The sequence below is a fragment of the Rhinoderma darwinii genome, chromosome 3 (genome assembly GCF_050947455.1).
Source record: "Rhinoderma darwinii isolate aRhiDar2 chromosome 3, aRhiDar2.hap1, whole genome shotgun sequence".
Lineage (NCBI taxonomy): Eukaryota > Metazoa > Chordata > Amphibia > Anura > Rhinodermatidae > Rhinoderma > Rhinoderma darwinii.
This window is the reverse complement of record NC_134689.1, coordinates 387497680-387518638: the sequence shown is the minus strand read 5'-3', so window position 1 is coordinate 387518638 and position 20959 is coordinate 387497680. Positions and strand designations below refer to the sequence as shown.

Here is a 20959-nt window from a genome sequence, read left to right as displayed (position 1 = left end):
ATCAGGACAGGATCACACAGTGCTGGTTATGTGTAATATCCAGTGATCTCTTGACTGTAGATTATCATGCCAGTATCACACAATGCTGGTTATATGTTAAATCCAGAAATCCACTGATTCTAGATTATCATGACAAGATCACACAGTGTTGGTTATATTTAATATCCAGTGATCTCTTGACTGTAGATTATCATGACAGTATCACACAGTGCGGATCATATGTAATATCCAGTGATCTCTTGACTGTAGATTATTAGGACAGGATCACACAGTGCTGGTAATATGTAATCTCCAGTGATCTCTTGACTAAAGACTATCAGGACAAGATCACACAGTGCTAGTTATATGTAATATCCAGTGATCTCTTGACTGTAGATTATCATGACAGGATCACACAGTGCGGGTTATATGTAATATCCAGTAAACTCCTGACTGTAGATTATAAGGACAGGATCACACAGTGCGGATTATATGTAATATCCAGTGATCTCTTGACTGTAGATTATCAGGACAGGATCACACAGTGCTGGTTATGTGTAATATACAGAGATCTCCTGACTGTAGATTATCAGGACTGGATTACATAGTGCTGGTTATATGTAATATCCAGTAATCTCCTGATTGTAGATCATCAGGACAGGATCACACAGTGCTGGTTATATGTAATATCCAGTGATCTCCTGACTGTAGAATATCAGGACAGGATCACACAGTGCTGGTTATATGTAATATCCAGTGATGTCCTGACTGTAGATTATCAGGACAGGATCACACAGTGCTGGTTATATGTAATATCCAGTGATCTTTTGACTGTAAATTATTAGAACAGGATCACACAGTGCTTGATTATAAGTAATATCCAGTGATCTCCTGACTGTAGATTATCAGGACAGGATCACATAGTTCTGGTTATATATAATATCCATTAATTAGTTGACTGTAGATTATCATGACAGGATTACACAGTGCTGGTTATATGTAATATCCAGTAATCTGACTAAATATTTTCAGGATCTGTGACAAATTAAGAAGTTTTTCAGATGTATAATATCCTTATTTATCATAACAAAGAGCAAGCAGAAACAGCATTTATACAAAATTTGTTAACATGAAATTTAATCTGGATGGACATCTCGAATAAAACCCAAAAAACTGACAGTATCATTATTATTATTTGTCTTCTCTTTCTAACAAAGCAGATATCATGAAAGCAGCACTGTAAAAACCTAGAGAAATCAGAACTCTTAGAGATTGGTCCACGTTCTATCACAGGTATCTTCCTCTTGTCTACACATTGACATAAGTAGCTATCAGTAGGCATGGGAGATCCAAAAAGTCCAATAAGAAATATTCTCATTGGCACACACAAACATAAGAAGGTAAATAAGAACATGTCTTAAATTATTACTAACATATCAATGTATAACACAATATTACATAACATTTTTGTATGGCCAACACATATTGCTTGATGGACTTGGTGTTGCAAAGTGCTTATTTTTCATCTTCTGGGTGTTGGACCTATGGATCTAATTGCTCTAGCGTAAGGTCTGTCTATGGGATTTGCATTTCGATATAAAATGCTATGAAGAACATCAACCTGCTCAATCCAAAAATGTCCTCCTTAAAGCATCCCTTGCTATATGCGTAAATGGAATGGAAAAAATAACCTAAAGCGGTGACACAATACAGGGGGGCGCTAGAGAGGCAGAGTAAAATACCCCAATGGACACCTTGAATGATTAAACACTTTGGCTACTGAACTATGTCTTTTATAGTGACTGAATTGTGGCCTTCAAAGGTTCCCCAGTCAACTCAACAGCAGGAGTTATGGATCCACCATAGACAGCCATTTTTCAACACATGAGTATATCTTTATGGCACCATGTGACTGTTATTTTCTAGAGAAGCGCTAGGTCAGGTCGCACCAGTTGTAGGATCTAGGAATGGGAGGTGATAGTCATGGTCATCTGTGATTAAGGAGCAATCACTGGGTGTAAGACCAACCTTGGGTTTAGATGCATGCAACCCTACACGGCGCCTTAACACGAGTGTCATCTGTTAGACCCCGGCTCCCATCACCCCTGTCAATATTTATTATTAAGTTGATTTTTTTTTTCTACCTCTAAATACAATAAGTTACAAGTTTATTCAATTAAATAATGTAAAACATATTAAAAATTAAAAAAAATGTAAGCATTTAAGCAAAAACATACAGCATAGGAAACAGATTATCCTTGTAGATAATGACTGCACAGTCCTCCCTGCCGATACCCTGTTCAGTTCCTTTTGTAAAATGATTTTTTCTTCTCGAGGCTCAAACATAAAATCGGTATCAGAAAAAGTTAGTTGAAAATAGAAATTGTTCTTTTTTTCCTACAAAGAAGAAAAACAAAGAGTATCCAAAATATTCCTTGTAGTTGTCCGAATTTCCAGCTCTGTACAGGACTCATTTTAGTTGTTCCACCATGTAGACATAAGATGTGTTGTTTCCTTACAGGGCACATATTCTTGGTGGATCTTCATACATAGAATCTCCATAGATAGGACCAAGAAGCCTCCTCACTTTGTAGATCCAACCACAAATGTGGACCACAACACGCAATGTCTTCATGCTGATCCTCTGCTTCTCATAAATATACAAACAGTCCAATGCTTCCTCACATAGGTGGGACGACTAAGCCAGTCATAGCTAAAAACAGAGTCAAAAGATGGGTCAAGATTAATTGTGTCCCTAAAGTTACATGAAAACTTTTAAAACAAATCTTTATACAGATCCATCATCTACTAAAACATCGAAAATATGAATGCTATGAAAAATTACTGGAGAAACCTGTTCCTGGCCTCTACTGACCTCTTTATACCCCTCCAGGCTCTTATATCCCACTGCCCATTGTTTCCTCAAGTCACCCGGATACCCCAGAGAGCGAGTATATATTCACTTCCATACATATTCTCATACACAAACATGAAAACACAATAGAGCAGATCTATCTATGTATTTTGCTTGTTTATGGAGCGAACGCCATATTTATGGAGTCCCTGTGACGCTATAATGTATTGGGAAAAAGTTGGCGGAGGTTCAGAGACCCACACTGTGTGAGACATTTATTGAGCTTCTCTTCGAGGAAAACAAGGCCATGTCCGACACCATAGCGCTGGGTGGCATTGGTGCACCACACGGACCGTTGATTCATAGGGTGAACATGCTGCTCAGTTTAATGTACAGGGTATCTATATACAGATAATGAATATGCTAAATATTTATATTCATGCGGCGTATAATTGAGGAGTTGTCAGTGAGTAAATAGTAAAAATTTTACTATTCTTATACATATGAACAAAAGTACATATGGTACACTTAGGCCCGTTTCACATCTGCGTTCGTATTTCCGTTGTTCTGCTTTGTCAAAGATCCCCCGGTTCCATTGTACGACGGACACCACCGGCATCCGACAGAACCCACTGACTTTAACGGATTTCGTTGGGTTTCTGAAGGGTTATCCGTGGTTTCACCGGAAACAAAACAATAGCGTAGGATGCTTCTCTATTGTTTCTTGTATTTTTGGCCAGATCTGTGATGGAGGCCCCTAGCGGAGCCTCCGACGCAGATGTAAACAGGCCTATAGATACATACAGGACCGGCCTTAAGCCTGAAGGGGCACCAGAGATGCCCTGGCATCAAAGGCTTGTGACCACCGCATCATAATATTAATTGTATAGCACTATTATGTAGACATTGTATAGCACTATTATTAGATTACTTTATGTAGGGAGCTAATATGTGGCCACAGTATGGAGGTATTGTAAGGCGTTGTACAGTGTATTATTTTTGCCGTGCGTGGGGGTGTCGCCACTATTCTTATTAAGGCAACTGTATAGAAGTGTTTTTTGGACGATGGCTGGCACTCTTATATGGGCACCTTCCTGTATGGTGATTTAATAATTAGTTTGTCAATTTATTTTTATTATTAAAAGAAGGAGCTTTTATATAGAACTTGAAGGGAGTTTTTCATTACAAAGGGTGTACTTCCTTATGAAGGATTTAAAGAGGTATTGTTGGGACCAAAAATTATTAGCAGTGTAGTCATTGCAGTATGTCTGTACACTCGCTAATATACATTCCGGTCCCCCGTCATGCTGATTCTGAGATTTTCATAGATTTTCACAGTGCTGGCGGGGGACCGGAAGTCTAGTTCATGACAACAAGACCCTCCATCACGTGACCGGCCACGCTGTACTCTATGTACAAGCAGTAGCAGTAGTACATCGATTACATAGGGTACAGTAGGGTCGGTCACATGATGAAGAGTCGTGTCGTCATCAAAGAATGCTGTGCTACTAGACTTCCGGTCCCCGGGAGCGCTATAAAAATATGTATAAATGTACATTAGTGAGTGTACTTACATACGGCAGTGAATACACTGCTAATAATTTTTGGTCCCCACATAACCCTTTTAATCTATAAAAATATATACATATTGTGCAGCCTCTTTGCATATCCATCATGTGTACATGCTATTAATCTATATATATCTATCTATCTATCTATCTATATATATATATATATATATATATATATATATATATATACATACATATTTTTTTATTATTATTTTTCTATTTCATTATTATTATAATAAAAAAAACACAAATTTTTCTAATCAAAATACGAAAGAACTGATCGGTCCAAGAAACATCCAGCGAGACCCATCAGAGAGACTGGAGCGGTACATCCTATGTAAGATCCAGTGTTCTCTACATGAATACTTAGACTGAGTTTCATTGTCCTGAGCGAGCGGTATGACTGACAGGCTAACATATGTACACACAGCCTGCGCTCTATCTGATGTGTAACCCAGGCTGGTTTCCTGCTTGGCTCCACATCTTCCCTGTGCCCTGCAGAGTTTTTCTGGCAGTAAGGGGATGAGGGGAGCTCCCTGGGGTGCGAGAGAGACCTTTCTGAGCCCAGTGCTGAAAGACCGGGCCTGGGAGTGAAATCAGATCTGAGGATATTCCCCAATCTCTCTACTGCTCAAGTTACCATCGTAACCTATAACTACTTCACTGCCAGAACACATACATATAACTTATATATAATAATAATAATAAAAAAGGCAAAGCAACATATACACGTTGACTGTATGTACATATACAAATTCTGTAGTGTATGTTATTTATTACCATACAGCGACATTATTAGCTTATTGTGCATTGCATGTGTCTATATGAAATTTTATGAGTGGCCCTGTCTTTTTCTCCCTTAGTCAAGCAGAACAGCGCAGCACCATGCTGAGATCCCTGCAGAGATTTCCCAGCAGCCTCTCTGTTCACGCTTCTGACAGATCTGCAAGTCCCAGTGGAAGAGGGACAGTGAAGCTCAAGTAGGACTAGTGGGGGCTGCAAGTCACTTATATAGGGTCCCAAACTCAGTAGGGATAGCAATCATTACTCCGTGATGACTAGTACACATATTATAACACATGACTGTGTTATTGAAAAATATTAGATATTCATGAAAATGGGAACTTCCCCTTTAAATGGAAGAAGGTATTTTATGTAGAAAGTTCTGCTCTTACAGGATCATCACTACAGGGTAACCAGTAATTAAGGTGACTCGGGTGATTCATGGGCAAATGTGCCAATGATCAACCACTTTTTATTGGACCCATTATGCACAGGAAGTACTGGGGTTGGTAGGGTGGTATAAAGACAGATAGATGCTTCAAATATGCTAATTGAGTAAGACTGGCCTTACAATTAAATATATTTTTTTATGTAGAGATATATTTTTTTTCTTCTATTATATGGATTCTTATTTATGACATGTAGCAGTCTTGAATGTTTGTTCACGTATCATGATAACTATGAGTTCCATGATAAGATTTAGCTGCAGTCCCATGTAAAACCACATTGTAACATATTCTTTTTAGACATTTAGAGACATGCTGGATAGGATGCCCTCACCTCTGAAACCATTACCATTTCCACTAGAACAGGCTGGAGATGGTGAACCCTGCGGTCGGATTACTGGGGCGAAGGCACTCTTCTGTTTCATGGAAGGGAAGACGGAGGAGGAGAAAGGCAGGATGGATGAGCTTCCAGAAGGTGGGCTGGATGGCATGACTACAAAAAAAGAGGGCAAGAGTGAATGCATTGCCATTAACCCAATTCGAATTATTCCTTGAAAGACAATCCTTGTAGCGGTGAAGTGACAGGTAGGGGCGTACACAGACAACTGAGGACCATTGTGCAAAAACAGTGTGTGGGACCCCTTTCACCAGCATAACCACATCTAACATCTTCTCATATTTAATGACTGTAAACATTCTTATTTTACTGTTAGCTCTCTGGACGGATAGTCTTAATTTACCCTGCAACGATGGGTAATAACGCTGGTAGTCTAGGGTAGTGAAGAGGTTAATGGTGACATAGCATCCCTTGTGATCTAGGGCAGTGAAGGGCTTTATGGTTACATCCCTGGTGGTAAATGGCACTGAAAGAGTTCATGGTAACAACTCTGGTGGTCTAGAGCATCCCTCATGAGCTAGGGCAATAAATGGCCTAACAATAGCATCCCTTTTGGTCGAGGGCAGTTAAGGGGTTAATTAATTATAGCATTACTGGTGGGTCAGGGCAGTAAAAGAATTAATGGTAATATCCCTGGTAGACTAGCGCATACAAGGAGTTAATGGTAACATCCCTGGTGGGCTAAGGCAGTAAAAGAGTTAAAGGTAACATCCCCGGTGGTCTAGGGCAGTAAAAGAGTCAATAGTAACATCTCTAGTGGGCTAAGGCAGTTAAATAGTTAATGATAACATCCTTGGTGGGCTAGGGCAGTAAAGAAGTCCATGGCAACATCCCTGGTGGGCTAGGGCAGTAAAAGAGTTAATGGTAACATCACTGCTGGGTTAGGACAGTAAAAGAGTCAATAATAACATCCCTGGTGGGTTAGGGCAGTAAAGAAGTTAATGGTAACATCCCTGGTGGGCTAGGACAGTAGAAGAGTTAATGGTAACATTCCTGGTGGGTTAGGGCCGTAAAGAAGTTAATGGTAACATCCTTGGTGGACTAGGGGAGTAAAAGTGTTAATGGTAACATCCCTGGTGGGCTAGGGCAGTAAAGGAGAAAATTGTAACATCCCTGGTCGGCTAGGATAGTGAAAGTTCTAACTCCTTGTGCAGAGGAAAGGTCTACCAGTACTGAAGGGTGCAGAGTGTGAGCAGGGGCAGGGGGAGAGAAGCAGGATACTTGTTAAAATCCCCCATGACCAGAGTGGTCCTGGCCCCCTCCCCCTGGGCCCCTGTGCAGCTAAACAGACTGCACAGGCTATATGTCTGTCTCTGGTGACAGGTCTATTGGTTTACCGGCAAAGATTAGTGATATCACTTTATCAACAGGGAAGCAAGCTGCTACTTTTTCCCAGAGTTGATTCTCCGACCGCTCCATTCCCCCCTTCTCCAGTCATGTACTAAATTCATATCTAGTATAGATTTGTCTGTACCACTGTTTTCCACCAATACAATGGACAAACTCTAAAGTACTCACTGCCATAGGGTGATGTAGTGGGTGAGCCATTGATGAATCCTGGTGACCCAGGGACCCCCAAATTAGACATTGGGACATTGCTGTAGCCATTCATGCTGTTGCTAGGAGTGCTGTAGTTAGATTGCTGTGGGGTGGAACTGGTGGAATAGCCACGTGGGGAGATACTGCTTGTATTCCTTATGTAACCTGTGGAGGAGACACATAAAAGATGATCAGTTACAGAGTAGAGGCTAGGGAGATCAGCTGAACAGAAGGAAAGATGAAATAGGGGTGAAAATGGACCATAAGCCAGAAACGAATTGTGTCACTCACCCTGATTATTGCCCTGTGTATCTGAAATTGTGACTCCCAGCTGCCCCCCATAGGAATTAATTCCCATCATGCCACTGTGTGCAGGAGAGCTGGAAAGGGTAGGAATTTGATTGTGGTTGCGTGGTACACTATATAAGGCCTCGGCAATATCCGCCGCTCTTTTAAGGATTAAATCCTGTTTGGAATAAGAAAAACATTGTCAAGATGGAAGCTCAAAGACCAGAACAGGAGTAATAGGTATTGTGCCACCAACAGCACCTCTCTTGAGGGGTGACTGGATGATTACCTGATTATTATGTGGGGTTCCATATAAAGCTTCCACCAAATCTGCTGCCCTTTTAAGCAACATTTCCTAAGGCAAATAAAAGAAAATGGTGTCAGTAGAGCAGGAGAAGGAAGAGAACCAAGAATTCCGAGGACCTGGTGATACTCAAGACAAGTGATTACTTAAAGCACTGAATGGAACTGTCCCTGGTCCTGGCCCCACCACATCAGATACTTCTGTTACACAAGTTCCTTCTGAGTTGATACGTTTATTTTTGTTCTAGAAAGCAGATTTCTTTTTTTTTTTTTGGCCTTTTTGCCCGGTAGTTCGCAATTTCCATTTTCATTATTTTGCTTAAATACCTCATCCAAAAATTGCAAATTGCCAGGATTTGTCCTTGAAGAATTTCACATAAAACATCTGCTGTGAACATAGGCTTTTGTTGTAGGCACGTATGCTAGTCTTACCTTTGCCAACCTTTCGGGGTCTCCAGGATGTCTGGGGACCACCTTTTGTAACCTCTGAAATCCGTAGTCAATTGTAGGTTCATTTAATGCTGTAGAGAAAGAAAATAATCTTATTAATATTCATGTAAATGTATGTAAAGGGTGTAAAGAAGTCACCAATTAATCCATACACGTGATCATATTTTGACAGAATTTAAAGGGGTTCTCCACTTTGGACAATCCCTTCTTGTTAGAAGGGTCCCTTGACTATAAGATGATCACAAAATATTCTCCTGCTGGGACCTTCGGCTATCAACTGTAATCTGGCAGTAAGTGTTTCATTTCCCTGCAGTGCCACCACAGGAGAATTTAAATATTACACAGTGCCCATTAAAATCAATGGGTTGTCCATGTAATGCAGGACAGGTCCTCCAGAGTGAGAAACGCTTTTTGGAACCACTCTCTACTGTGATCAAGCGATGAGGATCCCGAGCAGGTTATAGTTACTCACATATACTGTATGATTTCTATCAAGTAAAGGAGTCCCCCCTCCAACATCTGTCTTCTGTAGTACTAGTAGCTGTATTACTCCATAGACATCATTGATCTATGTGAGTGTCTAGGGTCGTAACTCTAATTCATGGGCAGCTGTAAATTTAACTGAAATAATATAGACAGGATGAATAGTAATGTAATCGCCACAACGGAAAACACACAAGGTGGAGCTAGATAGCAGAAAGTCACTATCATATTTGTTCCTCAAAAAAAGGTATGATGTAAGAACGTTCTTGCACCAAAGTGTCTCCCTCCTATCCTCTACGCCTAATAGAAATTGGAGGAGTCAATTTTTCCTCCATTTCCTGGCAAATGACAGAACGGAAGGTGGGCAGATATGGTAACACTGGCGTGCCCGAAAATATTCTAAGTCAACTTTGAGTTTAGTTTATATCTAAGCTTCCAAATGCTAGATTACCTGGGACCCGGCCTCTGAGATCAAGGACCTCATTGGACAATCCATTAGATTGTAAGATTGTAGGACCCGGCCCCTGAGATCAATGACCTCATTGGACAATCCATTAGATTGTAAGATTGTAGGACCCGGCCCCTGAGATCAATGTCCTCATTGGACAATTCATTCGATTGTAAGATTGTAGGACCCGGCCCCTGAGATCAATGTCCTCATTGGACAATCCATTAGATTGTAGGACCCGGCCCCTGAGATCAATGTCCTCATTGGACAATTCATTCGATTGTAAGATTGTAGGACCCGGCCCCTGAGATCAATGACCTCATTGGACAATTCATTAGATTGTAAGATTGTAGGACCCGGCCCCTGAGATCAATGTCCTCATTGGACAATCCATTAGATTGTAAGATTGTAGGACCCGGCCTCTTTGGACAATCCATTAGATTGTAAGCTCTGCAGGCCACGAATGCTACAGATATAGACTTTACCAGTAAATACGTATCAGAACATACTGTAACATCTGTTTCTTGTTTATCTATAAGAAACATCCTCAGATTAAATGAACATTGAAGGTCACATCCCTACAGAAGCAGCTTTTCTATTTACTTTTTATTAAGTAATTACAGGGAACATGAATTTTAATATAACAGGAGTCCTACAAGAGGGAATTTAATAGAAAATCTAAGGGAAAAAAAAGTAACGTTGGCTAAACTTAGATTTTCTCCAATCCCAGTGGGTATGTTTAAGCAGTTTAATAATACCCATTTCATCTGTCATTGAATTGCAAACCCCAATTGAATTAAGCTGGATGAGATTTACTGTATATCCTGGGAATGTCAGATGGAGACGGTTCTATAGCACATTATGTCCTCGCTGTGACTCGCTTCGCTTGCTGACACACATTACACCTTGCAAATTGATGTAAAATAGGTGTTTTTACCCTAAATGTTTTCTTATAGAATATAGCAGCTCCTTCGAGACATCAACAGTCTCAATAATGATGAATGGCAACGGTGATAATTTGTCACCAAGGTAAAGTGTGAAATATTGATTATTAGCTCCAGATGAGGCTGGTAAAGTGTAATTTAATATTATTTTTATTATTATGTTTTATTTATATAATGTCATCATTATCAGCCTCCTCTTTGTATTACAGAAGTGTTTAAAGTAATATCTAAGGTCTTCAGAGTGGGAACTCATGTGATAAATTTAGGCCCACATTGTCATTTCTTAATATAGCTGGTACCCATACCACATACAGGTAAGCAAGGAATAAAAGGTGCCCCCTTCTGGTAGTGGTTAATACCACCACATCCTCTACCACCTGGAACAGGAGGACTTGGTACTTCTTTACCTCCATCAGCTTCTATGATCTTTGGGTTAATTCCCCCTATCCTCCTTTGGCCTGTGGAGAGGGGATCCTCTCACAGGTTCTTAAAACAGATTAAAAGAAGGGATTTAGCATTGCTGACTGGGCCCCTTCTCTCCAGAGGCCCCATAACAGCTGCATGGCTTGTCTCTATGGTAAGTTAGCCCTTGCCTATTATATAACACTTGAGAAGAGTAAACTATAAAGAGGAAGGGGCTCTCTAGCCAAATAAAAATGGAGCTGTCCACCCTCAACAGGTTGATGCCACCACACTATTCAATTGCCCCTAAGAAGGTTGAGGTTCTTGCAAGAGAAAAGCACTGATCAAGTTCACATTACCAGTTAGGGAGGGAAATAGGGTAACCCTATACCGAGCCCACTTCTAGTGGCTGCCCCCATGGTATATATGACTTTTGATTTAGTTGGTTGTCAATAGCGAATCTAATTCCAATCTCAGTTACTTAGTCGACCAAAAAAGTATAGAACAGACTTTTCTTACATTTATATATTATACAACAATTCCAAAAAGATTTACCCAATATGTATTTTGGAGATTTGCCATAATCTATTCACGAATGGGTCTATACTATACCCTGCCCATATATGATAAGACAATTTTCTACATTGAGGTGTCGAGCAAATGGATATAATGGACTCTTGGTATTGTAGCAGAGGCAATGGATAACATAGTTTCATTGCGATTGTTGGGGATAACTACTACCATGCTAGGTAGCGATTACTCAGGGAAGGGATTGCTTTGCGGCCAGATATAGAAAGTATGTTATGTACAAGTAACTTGTGTTCATAGCTATATTTACCTGTGTAAATAAACCTCCCTGGGGCTCCTTTGCAGAACTGTTTGGATTTGTATGATAGAGTCACCTCTACCACACCTGGTATGTGCCGTGGCGGTGTCTGTACCCGGATGGCATGTGGAGTGATGAGCTGTGGAAATTAAAGGCAAATTGATTATTAAGAACGGCACATAAAATTCAGTGTTGTCAAGTATGAGGTCATACACTATATTTTGGGGCAAAAAAAATGCATGCTAATTTTGCCTTGAATGGATCATAATAACTGATAATTATTTGGGTGTAATTATTGATAAACTAAAATATAGCACTCAATGCCAGTCGGTTGCATCAAAAGCTAAAAAGATATTGTCTTGAATTAAAAAGTCTCTTTTATAAAGACATTTTCCGCTCTATGCCTACCTCTTGATTAATTAGGGGTTTTTTTAAGTATAAAAAGTTAACGACTATGTAACTATGTCCCTGCTATGAAGAAATATCTCAGGTGCTATGTATACTACAAATTTATGGGCTAATATATACAAGCCATGATTTATATCTTACTTACCTCACTCCAAACCAGCATAGTCCCAAACACCACTTGAAGGCCATCAAAGAAGTTGTCCCCAATGATGATGACCATAGCGCCCCCCGTTGTCCAACCCTCACTTGGACTAATGGCTTTGATGCATGGTGTGGCTGTAAACATACAATATGGCTTGTTACTTAGAGCATGAGTTACTTTTTCCACATCAGTCGTGTCCCTCAGCTTTATGTCTATAATGTACAGTACATCTAACTAATGTTACATGGGCATAACATCAAATATCTACGAATGTAATAATAATACAAATTAGTGCCATATTTCTGTCAGAACATTACATCTATAATATATGATATGTATATTATACATGCTACCTATAATTTTTATAAATACATTTAATAATTTATTATGACTAATATTTAATTGGAAGAAAATAAATATATATATATATATATATATACATTTTCAAAAGAAGTCCAGATGAAATATGTAATGTGACTTAAAAAAAACACAAAATCGTGAGAAAATTTAAAAAAGGAAACATTTTTTTTTATAAATAAAAATGTTCGTTTTAATTATTGATAACTATGAAAATGTGAAAAATAGTCCTGTTTTTTTTTTTACAGTGGAATTTACGACCTTTATTATTGATTTTTCACCCAAGAGTAATTCAGAGAAAGACTCATTGGATCAACATAATTATAGATTCCAAAGATAACATTTTCAGGCCTTATTCATACTGCAAAGCCTGTATAGTGGTACATGGAGTCCCTACGACTCCATGCTCGGCACCATATTACGGAAATAGTATCCCCTAAGAGCAATGCCTTCGTAATGAATAGGAGATACAGTATACATAGACTACTACTGGTACTGTATTACGACTCCATACACCTCGGGCACTTGTAGCTTCTAGGTACCAATGCAAAACCTGCAACAGGGCCCTCCTCTTACGATGTGCAATTTTTTGTATTAAAGGGGACTTTTGAGCCCCCCCTCAGGCACTAGGACGGGTGTGGGACAGCTACCGCTGCATCCCATATAGATACACTTCTGAACTTGCGGGCTGTATGGAGCAGTAATATACCCATGTGTATAAGACCTTATATCCCACACTGTCCTTAGAATGACACGTTCTCCTGTTATATGACGTGTGCATAATAGGCTGTATCTCCATAGGGTAACATGCTGAGCGGGTGTATTTTGTATCATAAAGTTGAGCTGTCAGTATATGGAGAGCTTGCACCTGCATTGGGGCCCACTTTATGTTTTTTTCTGGGGAATTGCAACCTTATATTTCACACTTAAGTTCTGAGTTTCCGTCGCACATTCTTTTTATGGGTGTGTTCTAACTACAATCTCATTTCATTACAGAGTTGTGGATTACAACCAGACATAAGGAATAGTGTATATATATCCTGTGAAATAATGGAAATACTCATCATACTCAAGCCAAAAAGCACGCTAAATCTTCATTGTGCAAACGGAGAAGTATTCCAGAAATAAATCAAAACTAGAGAATTTCATTCTATGGATTTTTGTGTTTTTTGAACTGGTACAATACGGAGCATGGGTTACCAAGAGAAGCATGGAAACAAATAGTTAATAGATATTTAATGGAATTTTGGTATAGCTCCAAAATACAGAAAAAAAATCTGAAGACTGAAAAAAAAAAAAAAAAGAAAAAAAGACTAGTGCTGCTAGTAAAAACACAGTGCTGGGTCGTTTGGAGAGTGTTCGTATCTGTGAATTAGATTACAAGCACCCTAATGAATGCAAATTATAAAAATAAGAAAAGGAAAAAAATGCTTCGATATAAAGCATCACACAAACTAAACAGCAATAATAATAATTATAAAAATTATTATCACTTTTACCACTTTATTATTTTTCTATTTATTTATATACTTATTTCCCTTTACATAGTGCTGATGTATTCTGCATTGTTGTACACAGAAATGATTCACTCAATTATATTATTACTCATTTTTATTAATATTATTATCTTTATTATTATTATTACTACTTTTTTTATTCATATATTTATTTCCCTTTATATAGCGCTGATATATTCTGCAGTGCTTTATACAGAAATGATACACTTAATGATATTATTGCTAATTATTATTGTTTTTATTGTCATTATAATTATTATTTGTGGAATTTTTTCATTTAGAAAAATTACACTTTTAGAAAAAAACATATTATGCCTTCACATACAGGCTGTTATCAAAATCCAATCCTGAACTAAAACGTAAAATATGTAAAAAAATATATTGAAAACATTGCACTTATTACTAAGGATTATGTAGAGTCAATGTAAAAAATTCTAAATATGCACAAGAACCAATCAGCCATTCACATAATTGCCTATATATTGTATATAGTTAGGCCTAATTAGGGTATTACAGCAAGTACATAATACGGCACCTATAGACTTCTATGGGGCCCCACTCTGTAGACTTTGTAGTACAGAGCCGTTAGGGACTCCATGCCCATGAGGCCATCTAGTTGCCAATTTGATATATATATATAAAATATGATTTATTATTTGATTAATTTATATATTTGTTAATCTTGTGATCCTCTTAGATCCGAGTTGATCCTTAGGATGTTTTTTAACGCATTTGCATGAAATATTTAAACATGAGACTATCCTATATAAATCAAGACCAACGATTAATCAGCAAGAACTAAGAAAAGAGCCCGGATTCAGCAAGTTTTGTGTGCATCACTTATTTTGTGTTTTTTATGGCTTCTTCCCCTTCCATATGGGTAGGCCTCACAACTCCATTTTCCATCAGGAGCCATAACCAGCCTCAATCTATCACTCGGCTTCCACCACTGACAGGGTCAAAGGTGCCTCAGATCTCTGGCTAGGTTCCAGAAACGAGCAGCCAGTCAATCAAGTCCAATCAGTTTAACCAAAGCTGGACTCCAGTCTAGCCCCGCACCCTGGGATTTATTTCCACTATTTGACCGCCCGCCGGGGGAAAATTAACACCACACTAAATTCCTTACTGATTCAATCATTCTCTTCCAGGTCATTAATTCCTCACATGGTTAATGCAAGATGTGTTGAGTAGGAATAACCAGTCTAACAATACAGAAGGGATATAAGGACTACATGTCTTCTAATAATACATAGGACTAGATTACATTATGGCACTGGTCACTTTAAGACCTACTTTCTATCTATTTTTATTACATCTGTATGCTATGGGGCTGGAACCCTACACAAGTATTTTATATAGGCCTATGTACTGTCTATAGTGTATTATGTATTTTCCTGTCTGTGTATTTGCTGTCTGTACAGAACTGCACAATATATTGAGACAATATAATTAGTATTATTGTAGTTATTATTGTTATTACGTTTTTTTATATACTGTATTTTTACTATTATTAGTCATATAAGTCCCTTAAAATGTGTAACACCCTCCAAAAAAAATTGCTTTACATAAAGGTTAATGGGACATTTGGCTCACTTATTGATGGGTGGCCATAGGCTACATATATTGTTTTGCAATTATTCAAAGGGGTTGTCCAGTTTACAAAACCCATTTTCATATACCAATAAGGGAATTCTGAGTTAATAAATTGGGGGTCCCCTATTCATTATCCTCATCTCTTGGCCACAGCGGAGAGCAGTTACAAAGAGCGTCTCCTTCTTTGGCGGATCTGTCCCATTTTACACAGGTAACTCATTGATTTGAATGGGCACTATGTAATACTTAAAGGAGTACTCCGCTTTTGCAAATCTTTACATGTTAGAAAGGTTCCTTGACAACAAGCAGATCAGAAAGTGTCCCCCTGCTGGGACCCCCAGCGATCAATTGTAATCTGTGCAGAAACCTGGCAGTAAGTGTTCAATTTCCCCGCAGTGCCACCGCAGGGGAAACGATGCATTACACAGTGCCCATTCAAATAAATAGTTTGTCTGTGAAATGCACGACAAGAAAGGTTCTTCAGAGTGACAGATGCTCATTCTAATCACTCTCCACTCTGGACGAGAGATGAGGATTCTGAACAGGGGACCCCCTCTATTAACTCAGAATTCCCTAATAGGTTACATATAAAAATGGGTTTTCAAAACTGTACAACCCTTTAAATTTCCCCTGTGGTGGCGCTGTAAGGAAATTGAACACGAACCATCAAGTCCTTTTCTTGTCTGCCAAAGCGAGAGCTGATGTTTGTTAGCGGCTCTCTGCTACGACCCCTCTATGATAAACATATGCCTGAATAGGGAGTATGTGTAACGTCCATGGGTGCGGACCGTCGTCCTGACTTACCCTCTGACGGCCACAGCCATGGACGAGCGAGTTCCCGGCGGCATCTCCCTCCTGGGAGACGCCGCTACTCACTTCCTGGTCTGGACACTGTCTCCCGCAGGGCGCATGCCTTAAAGGGCCAGTACACACACATTTGCAGAATAGCTGCAATTAGCCCAGAATGCCTCTGGACTATAAAAGGGGCTCTGCCCTCTCTATCTTTGCCTGAGCGTTGTTGTGTTTCCTTAAGTTTGTCCTTGCAAATGGTATCCTAGTGTTTTCCAGTTCCCAGTGTTTCCCGTTCCCGCTGTCTGTACCCTGTATCCCGTGCTACCGTGCTTCTGTGTCTTCAAGAGTTGGAGTCGTGTTGTGCCCTCCGCTGCATCTATTGGGTCGCACCTCGCCAGGTGTCTGTCTACGGTCGGAGCCTCATCTTAGCCTGAATCCACCGCTACTGTCTACATTGCCTCAGGTACCCTTACAGAACTATAGACATTGCATTATACCTGTTTGGCCAGCCCTTATCCCACTACGCGGTAAGGCCCAGTGGGTCCACACCCCACGCCGTGACAGTATGGAAGGGAGTTGTCTTACTTTTTGCCCTTTAAGACCTGAAGACATTTTAGAGGAGGGTCCAGAGCTGGAAAGACGTTGTCGAGATGAGACAACCCCTTTAAGTCCCTTGACAGTAAGTCAGGTGGGGCCAACTGGTTTTGGGATGGACTGTTAGTTTCTCATTATATGATATCCCTACAACAGGCTATATATTGGCACCTCCTACATATTTTGAAGAGAAGAGTTGAAAATGCTATGAGTATATACCCTGGACAGGTAAAGCAAATATAGCACCCACTGCAGAAATTGTATGTGTTTGTGTGTAAGAAGAAGTCATTTAGAAAGTAATAAATCAGTAAAAGTACTGTAGGAATTAAAGTGGAGTAAAGTTGCGTTGATGTCTCTGGATGCAGATAGAGAAAGAATGAGAAACCCGTACCGTACTCCAGACATGGATCCGTACCTTCGGTAGGGTCTAGCCGTCTTGCCCTCCGCCCATGCTTCGAGTTGTTATGGACGAACATATTATCTGACACGGCCAGAACGTGTCCATCTACGTTCACAGTGGTGGAGAGGACAACCTGTAAGAACAAATATGTCAGATACCAAGACAAGAGTTGAACCACTCAAAGGACTGAGTTAAAGATGAAGTTCCTGGATCTCCAAATGTAATTTGCCATTCACAGCAATGTTCTCTAAGAGCCTTTGGGCAAATCCTTGTATTTACTGATAGTCAATCTGTATCTTGGGCTGTGACCATGCCGGGAACCCAGCATCATCAACCTCATCTGTTACTTAATCAACTTATCAACTGATAAAACAACTAACTAGAAGAGCGCCCAGACATAGGAGGACCTAAACTTGCCTTTAGGGGTTCCCACAATTTTAATTTCTTAGCCTATTCTTAGCCTTCATTCAGTAGGGATGGTGGTCCCATAGGTTCAGAAATTATAATCTACACAAAATTTGCACTAGTCTGTTAGACTTTTATACAATTGACCATTTTGAGAAAGCAATATTAGGATTGCATTACTACAATGGTTGCACATAGTCCTCATTGAGTTGGAAAGTGAGAAGCAATGTTTTTGATTCTACAATAAAATGTCTGAAAATTCACATCTAGAAGTAAAATCACATTATCAGTCAAGTCAATATCAGTATTACACATCTTGGTAATATTTCCCTCCTCTCGGGTTTTCCCTCTGTAGACTCCACCTCGGGTTCAGAGCCTCCAGCGCTGAGGGTCAGACAAAGTCAAGCTCAGAAACACTACACAAGAGACCCACTGACCTTGGGAAATCTTTACATCTTATCTAAACAGATCAAGATCAGTAGGTCTCCCCGCCACCTTAACTGTTTCCATGTTTTAGTGGACTTGAGGTGTCAATGTATCCCTGAGATGTGACAGGAACTGGGAGACGGAAGGTTCACATCAAATACCAGAAAAAAAAGCTGTAATTCACAAGCAACACTAATATAAGGGAGTTTATGGAGAAGCTTAGTAATGTATATAAGAAGTTAAATATGGGATTAGAACACTAATCCCACCTGATATAAGCTCTATCTGCTATTTGGACCACCCATTTTTGTTAGAAGGCTCATACAATGATAATCTATCTACAGGTTGTCCCACTGAGGGACCCCCAGCGATCAGCTGTAAACTGTAGGAGAACCTGGTAGAAAGTATTCAATTTCCCTACTGCACCACCACAGGAGGAATTAAGTATTATATAATTCTCTTTTTAACTGGAGGACTGTCCATGTAATGTGTGGACGTGTTGGGTTATCCAGAGCTAATGACTTTCTTCATATCCTCTCTCCACCCTGGCTAGTGGAGGGGTGTCCTGAACTGGAGACCTCAATCTATTAAAAGGGTTGTTCCATCACATCCGCTTTCAGAATGGGGCCACTGCGGCAATCAATTGATCACCATGGCACCCGCTTTCGGCACCCCGGAAAACAGATGGTTTTATCGGGGAAAACTGCACCCAGGCATTTTCTCTGCCGTAGCCATTCGGATGAATGTCCGTCCATGTATGGCTCAAGTCCACCAGACTTGGGAGTTGCTCTTACAGAGTGGTTCTCCATTCTGGCTCATAAAGGGGGCTCCCGAGCAGGGGACCTCATCTATGATGTCCATTTGTCCTAATAGGGCATATGGAAAGGGGTTATAGCAAAGTATTCCATAGTAGAATAGTTAAACAGGGTCTTCTACACCAGACAACCCCTTTAATGTGTACATTATATACAATATATACTCAAGATAGTTGTACTTGTAATGAATTATGGTATTTGGAAGCTTGATATAATCACCCTGTTCAATGTGTTTTAATGTGTGTATTTTATTTATGCTTGAATAAACTTTATTACAAAAAAAAACAATACAAACCTGGAACCGTCTCATGTCCCGTGGGTTTCCTGCTGTCTTTAGACAGTTCTGGTTACATTTCAAAAAGAACTTGAGGAAGAACCTAATGGGGATAATACAACTTATTAGTCCGAGAATGTAACATCCCAGAGCTTGACATAACATCATATTAAAATAAATACTTAAATTTGACAACTTGAGCGTTATATACAGCTAGACACCTAATTGACACAAACTTGGCTCATTCTCTCACTACGGATTTGTATGACTATGAAATACTGTACAGCTATTACTATCCTTAAAGATGAAAAAGAAGCATCTCTAATGATATACAATAATGTCTGTAGTTCCTGGTCATAAAGGCTTACAATTTAAAAGGATATCTTTGTTGGTCTAAATAGACATGAGATGAAGTACAACATCACTATATAAATATATGTCCAAACTATATTCAACATTCATGGACTACGGGACTCCCAGGTGTAGTGAGGCTAATGCTACCGAGCGAAGAACCGGCTCATGACCTAGAACCAAACAGATAATATGAGGCCTATTTGTGTTAATGTTGAGTAGTCCTAAAACTTTAATAGTAGAGGTTATTTTTTCCTATTTAATTATATTATATTTCCTCACTATAAATACACTGTATACAATACAATAAAGTTGTTGAAAATTACATAGAACCTGCTGTGTTATTTAAGAGAAATTTAACCCTGTCTGTCAAAGGTGTAATACAGAAAACGTAAAAGTTACAAAAAGGCACTGCAATGGGGTCAAATACTACCCTCAATTATACATTATAATACATTACAACATGCTAATGTAATTTTTCTATACTGTATGCTTATTAAGATGAACTTAACCTAGAGGACCAACGCCACAACACGAAGAGCAACTACAACACTAAAAATACAAGATAGCCAAGCATATCATTATACCATTCATACAATTATAAATACAAATTGTTATGTCTTTTATGGCCTCCTAAAAATAACCAATTATTTCAATTACATTTTGTATAAACCCACATCAAATAAAATGTTCTATTATTTTCGCACACAAGTGTGTATATATATATATATATATATATATATATATATATATATATATATATTGGGTCATTTATTCTAAATAATATAATTTATTATATTTTTAACTGTAAAGAGATGTATATTTTAAATAAGCGGAATATAAAGAATTAATCATATTATAGTTCTTGTTTTTTGGGGGTTTTTTTTTATGTACTTTTGTTGATTGACAATTTAGAGCATAATGCAAATGATACATCTAATTATCTCTTTTTTTATCACCCCTCTCCAGGATGACAAATATGCATTTTTTATTATATTCCTCTGGTTACATAATATGTTCCCTTTCTATATACACGCATGAAGCAACAAAAATGAGATACGTTATCACATACATCCACTAACAGCTACGTGTCCCATCTCGAGCGTATGACTAACGCAACATTTAACACTTCTTCTAAGTTGTCATATAAACATCCATTTGTTGAATGACTT

General features: G+C 39.0%; 1 protein-coding gene across 1 annotated transcript in view; it reads right to left on the bottom strand.

The window, feature by feature from the left end:
* Window positions 1–1108: 1108 nt before the first annotated feature.
* EBF2 (EBF transcription factor 2) overlaps window positions 1109–20959 on the bottom strand; it is an 87005-nt gene continuing 67154 nt past the window's right edge. The window contains exons 7-16 of the mRNA XM_075855425.1: window positions 19458–19539; window positions 17532–17649; window positions 12267–12397; window positions 11726–11852; window positions 8593–8681; window positions 8147–8212; window positions 7861–8035; window positions 7549–7734; window positions 5968–6126; window positions 1109–2692 (exon numbers count right to left, since the gene is read on the bottom strand). Coding sequence (XP_075711540.1) covers window positions 2661–2692; window positions 5968–6126; window positions 7549–7734; window positions 7861–8035; window positions 8147–8212; window positions 8593–8681; window positions 11726–11852; window positions 12267–12397; window positions 17532–17649; window positions 19458–19539 — 1165 coding nt within the window. The 3' untranslated portion in view covers window positions 1109–2660. The remainder of the gene's footprint in view (window positions 2693–5967; window positions 6127–7548; window positions 7735–7860; window positions 8036–8146; window positions 8213–8592; window positions 8682–11725; window positions 11853–12266; window positions 12398–17531; window positions 17650–19457; window positions 19540–20959) is intronic.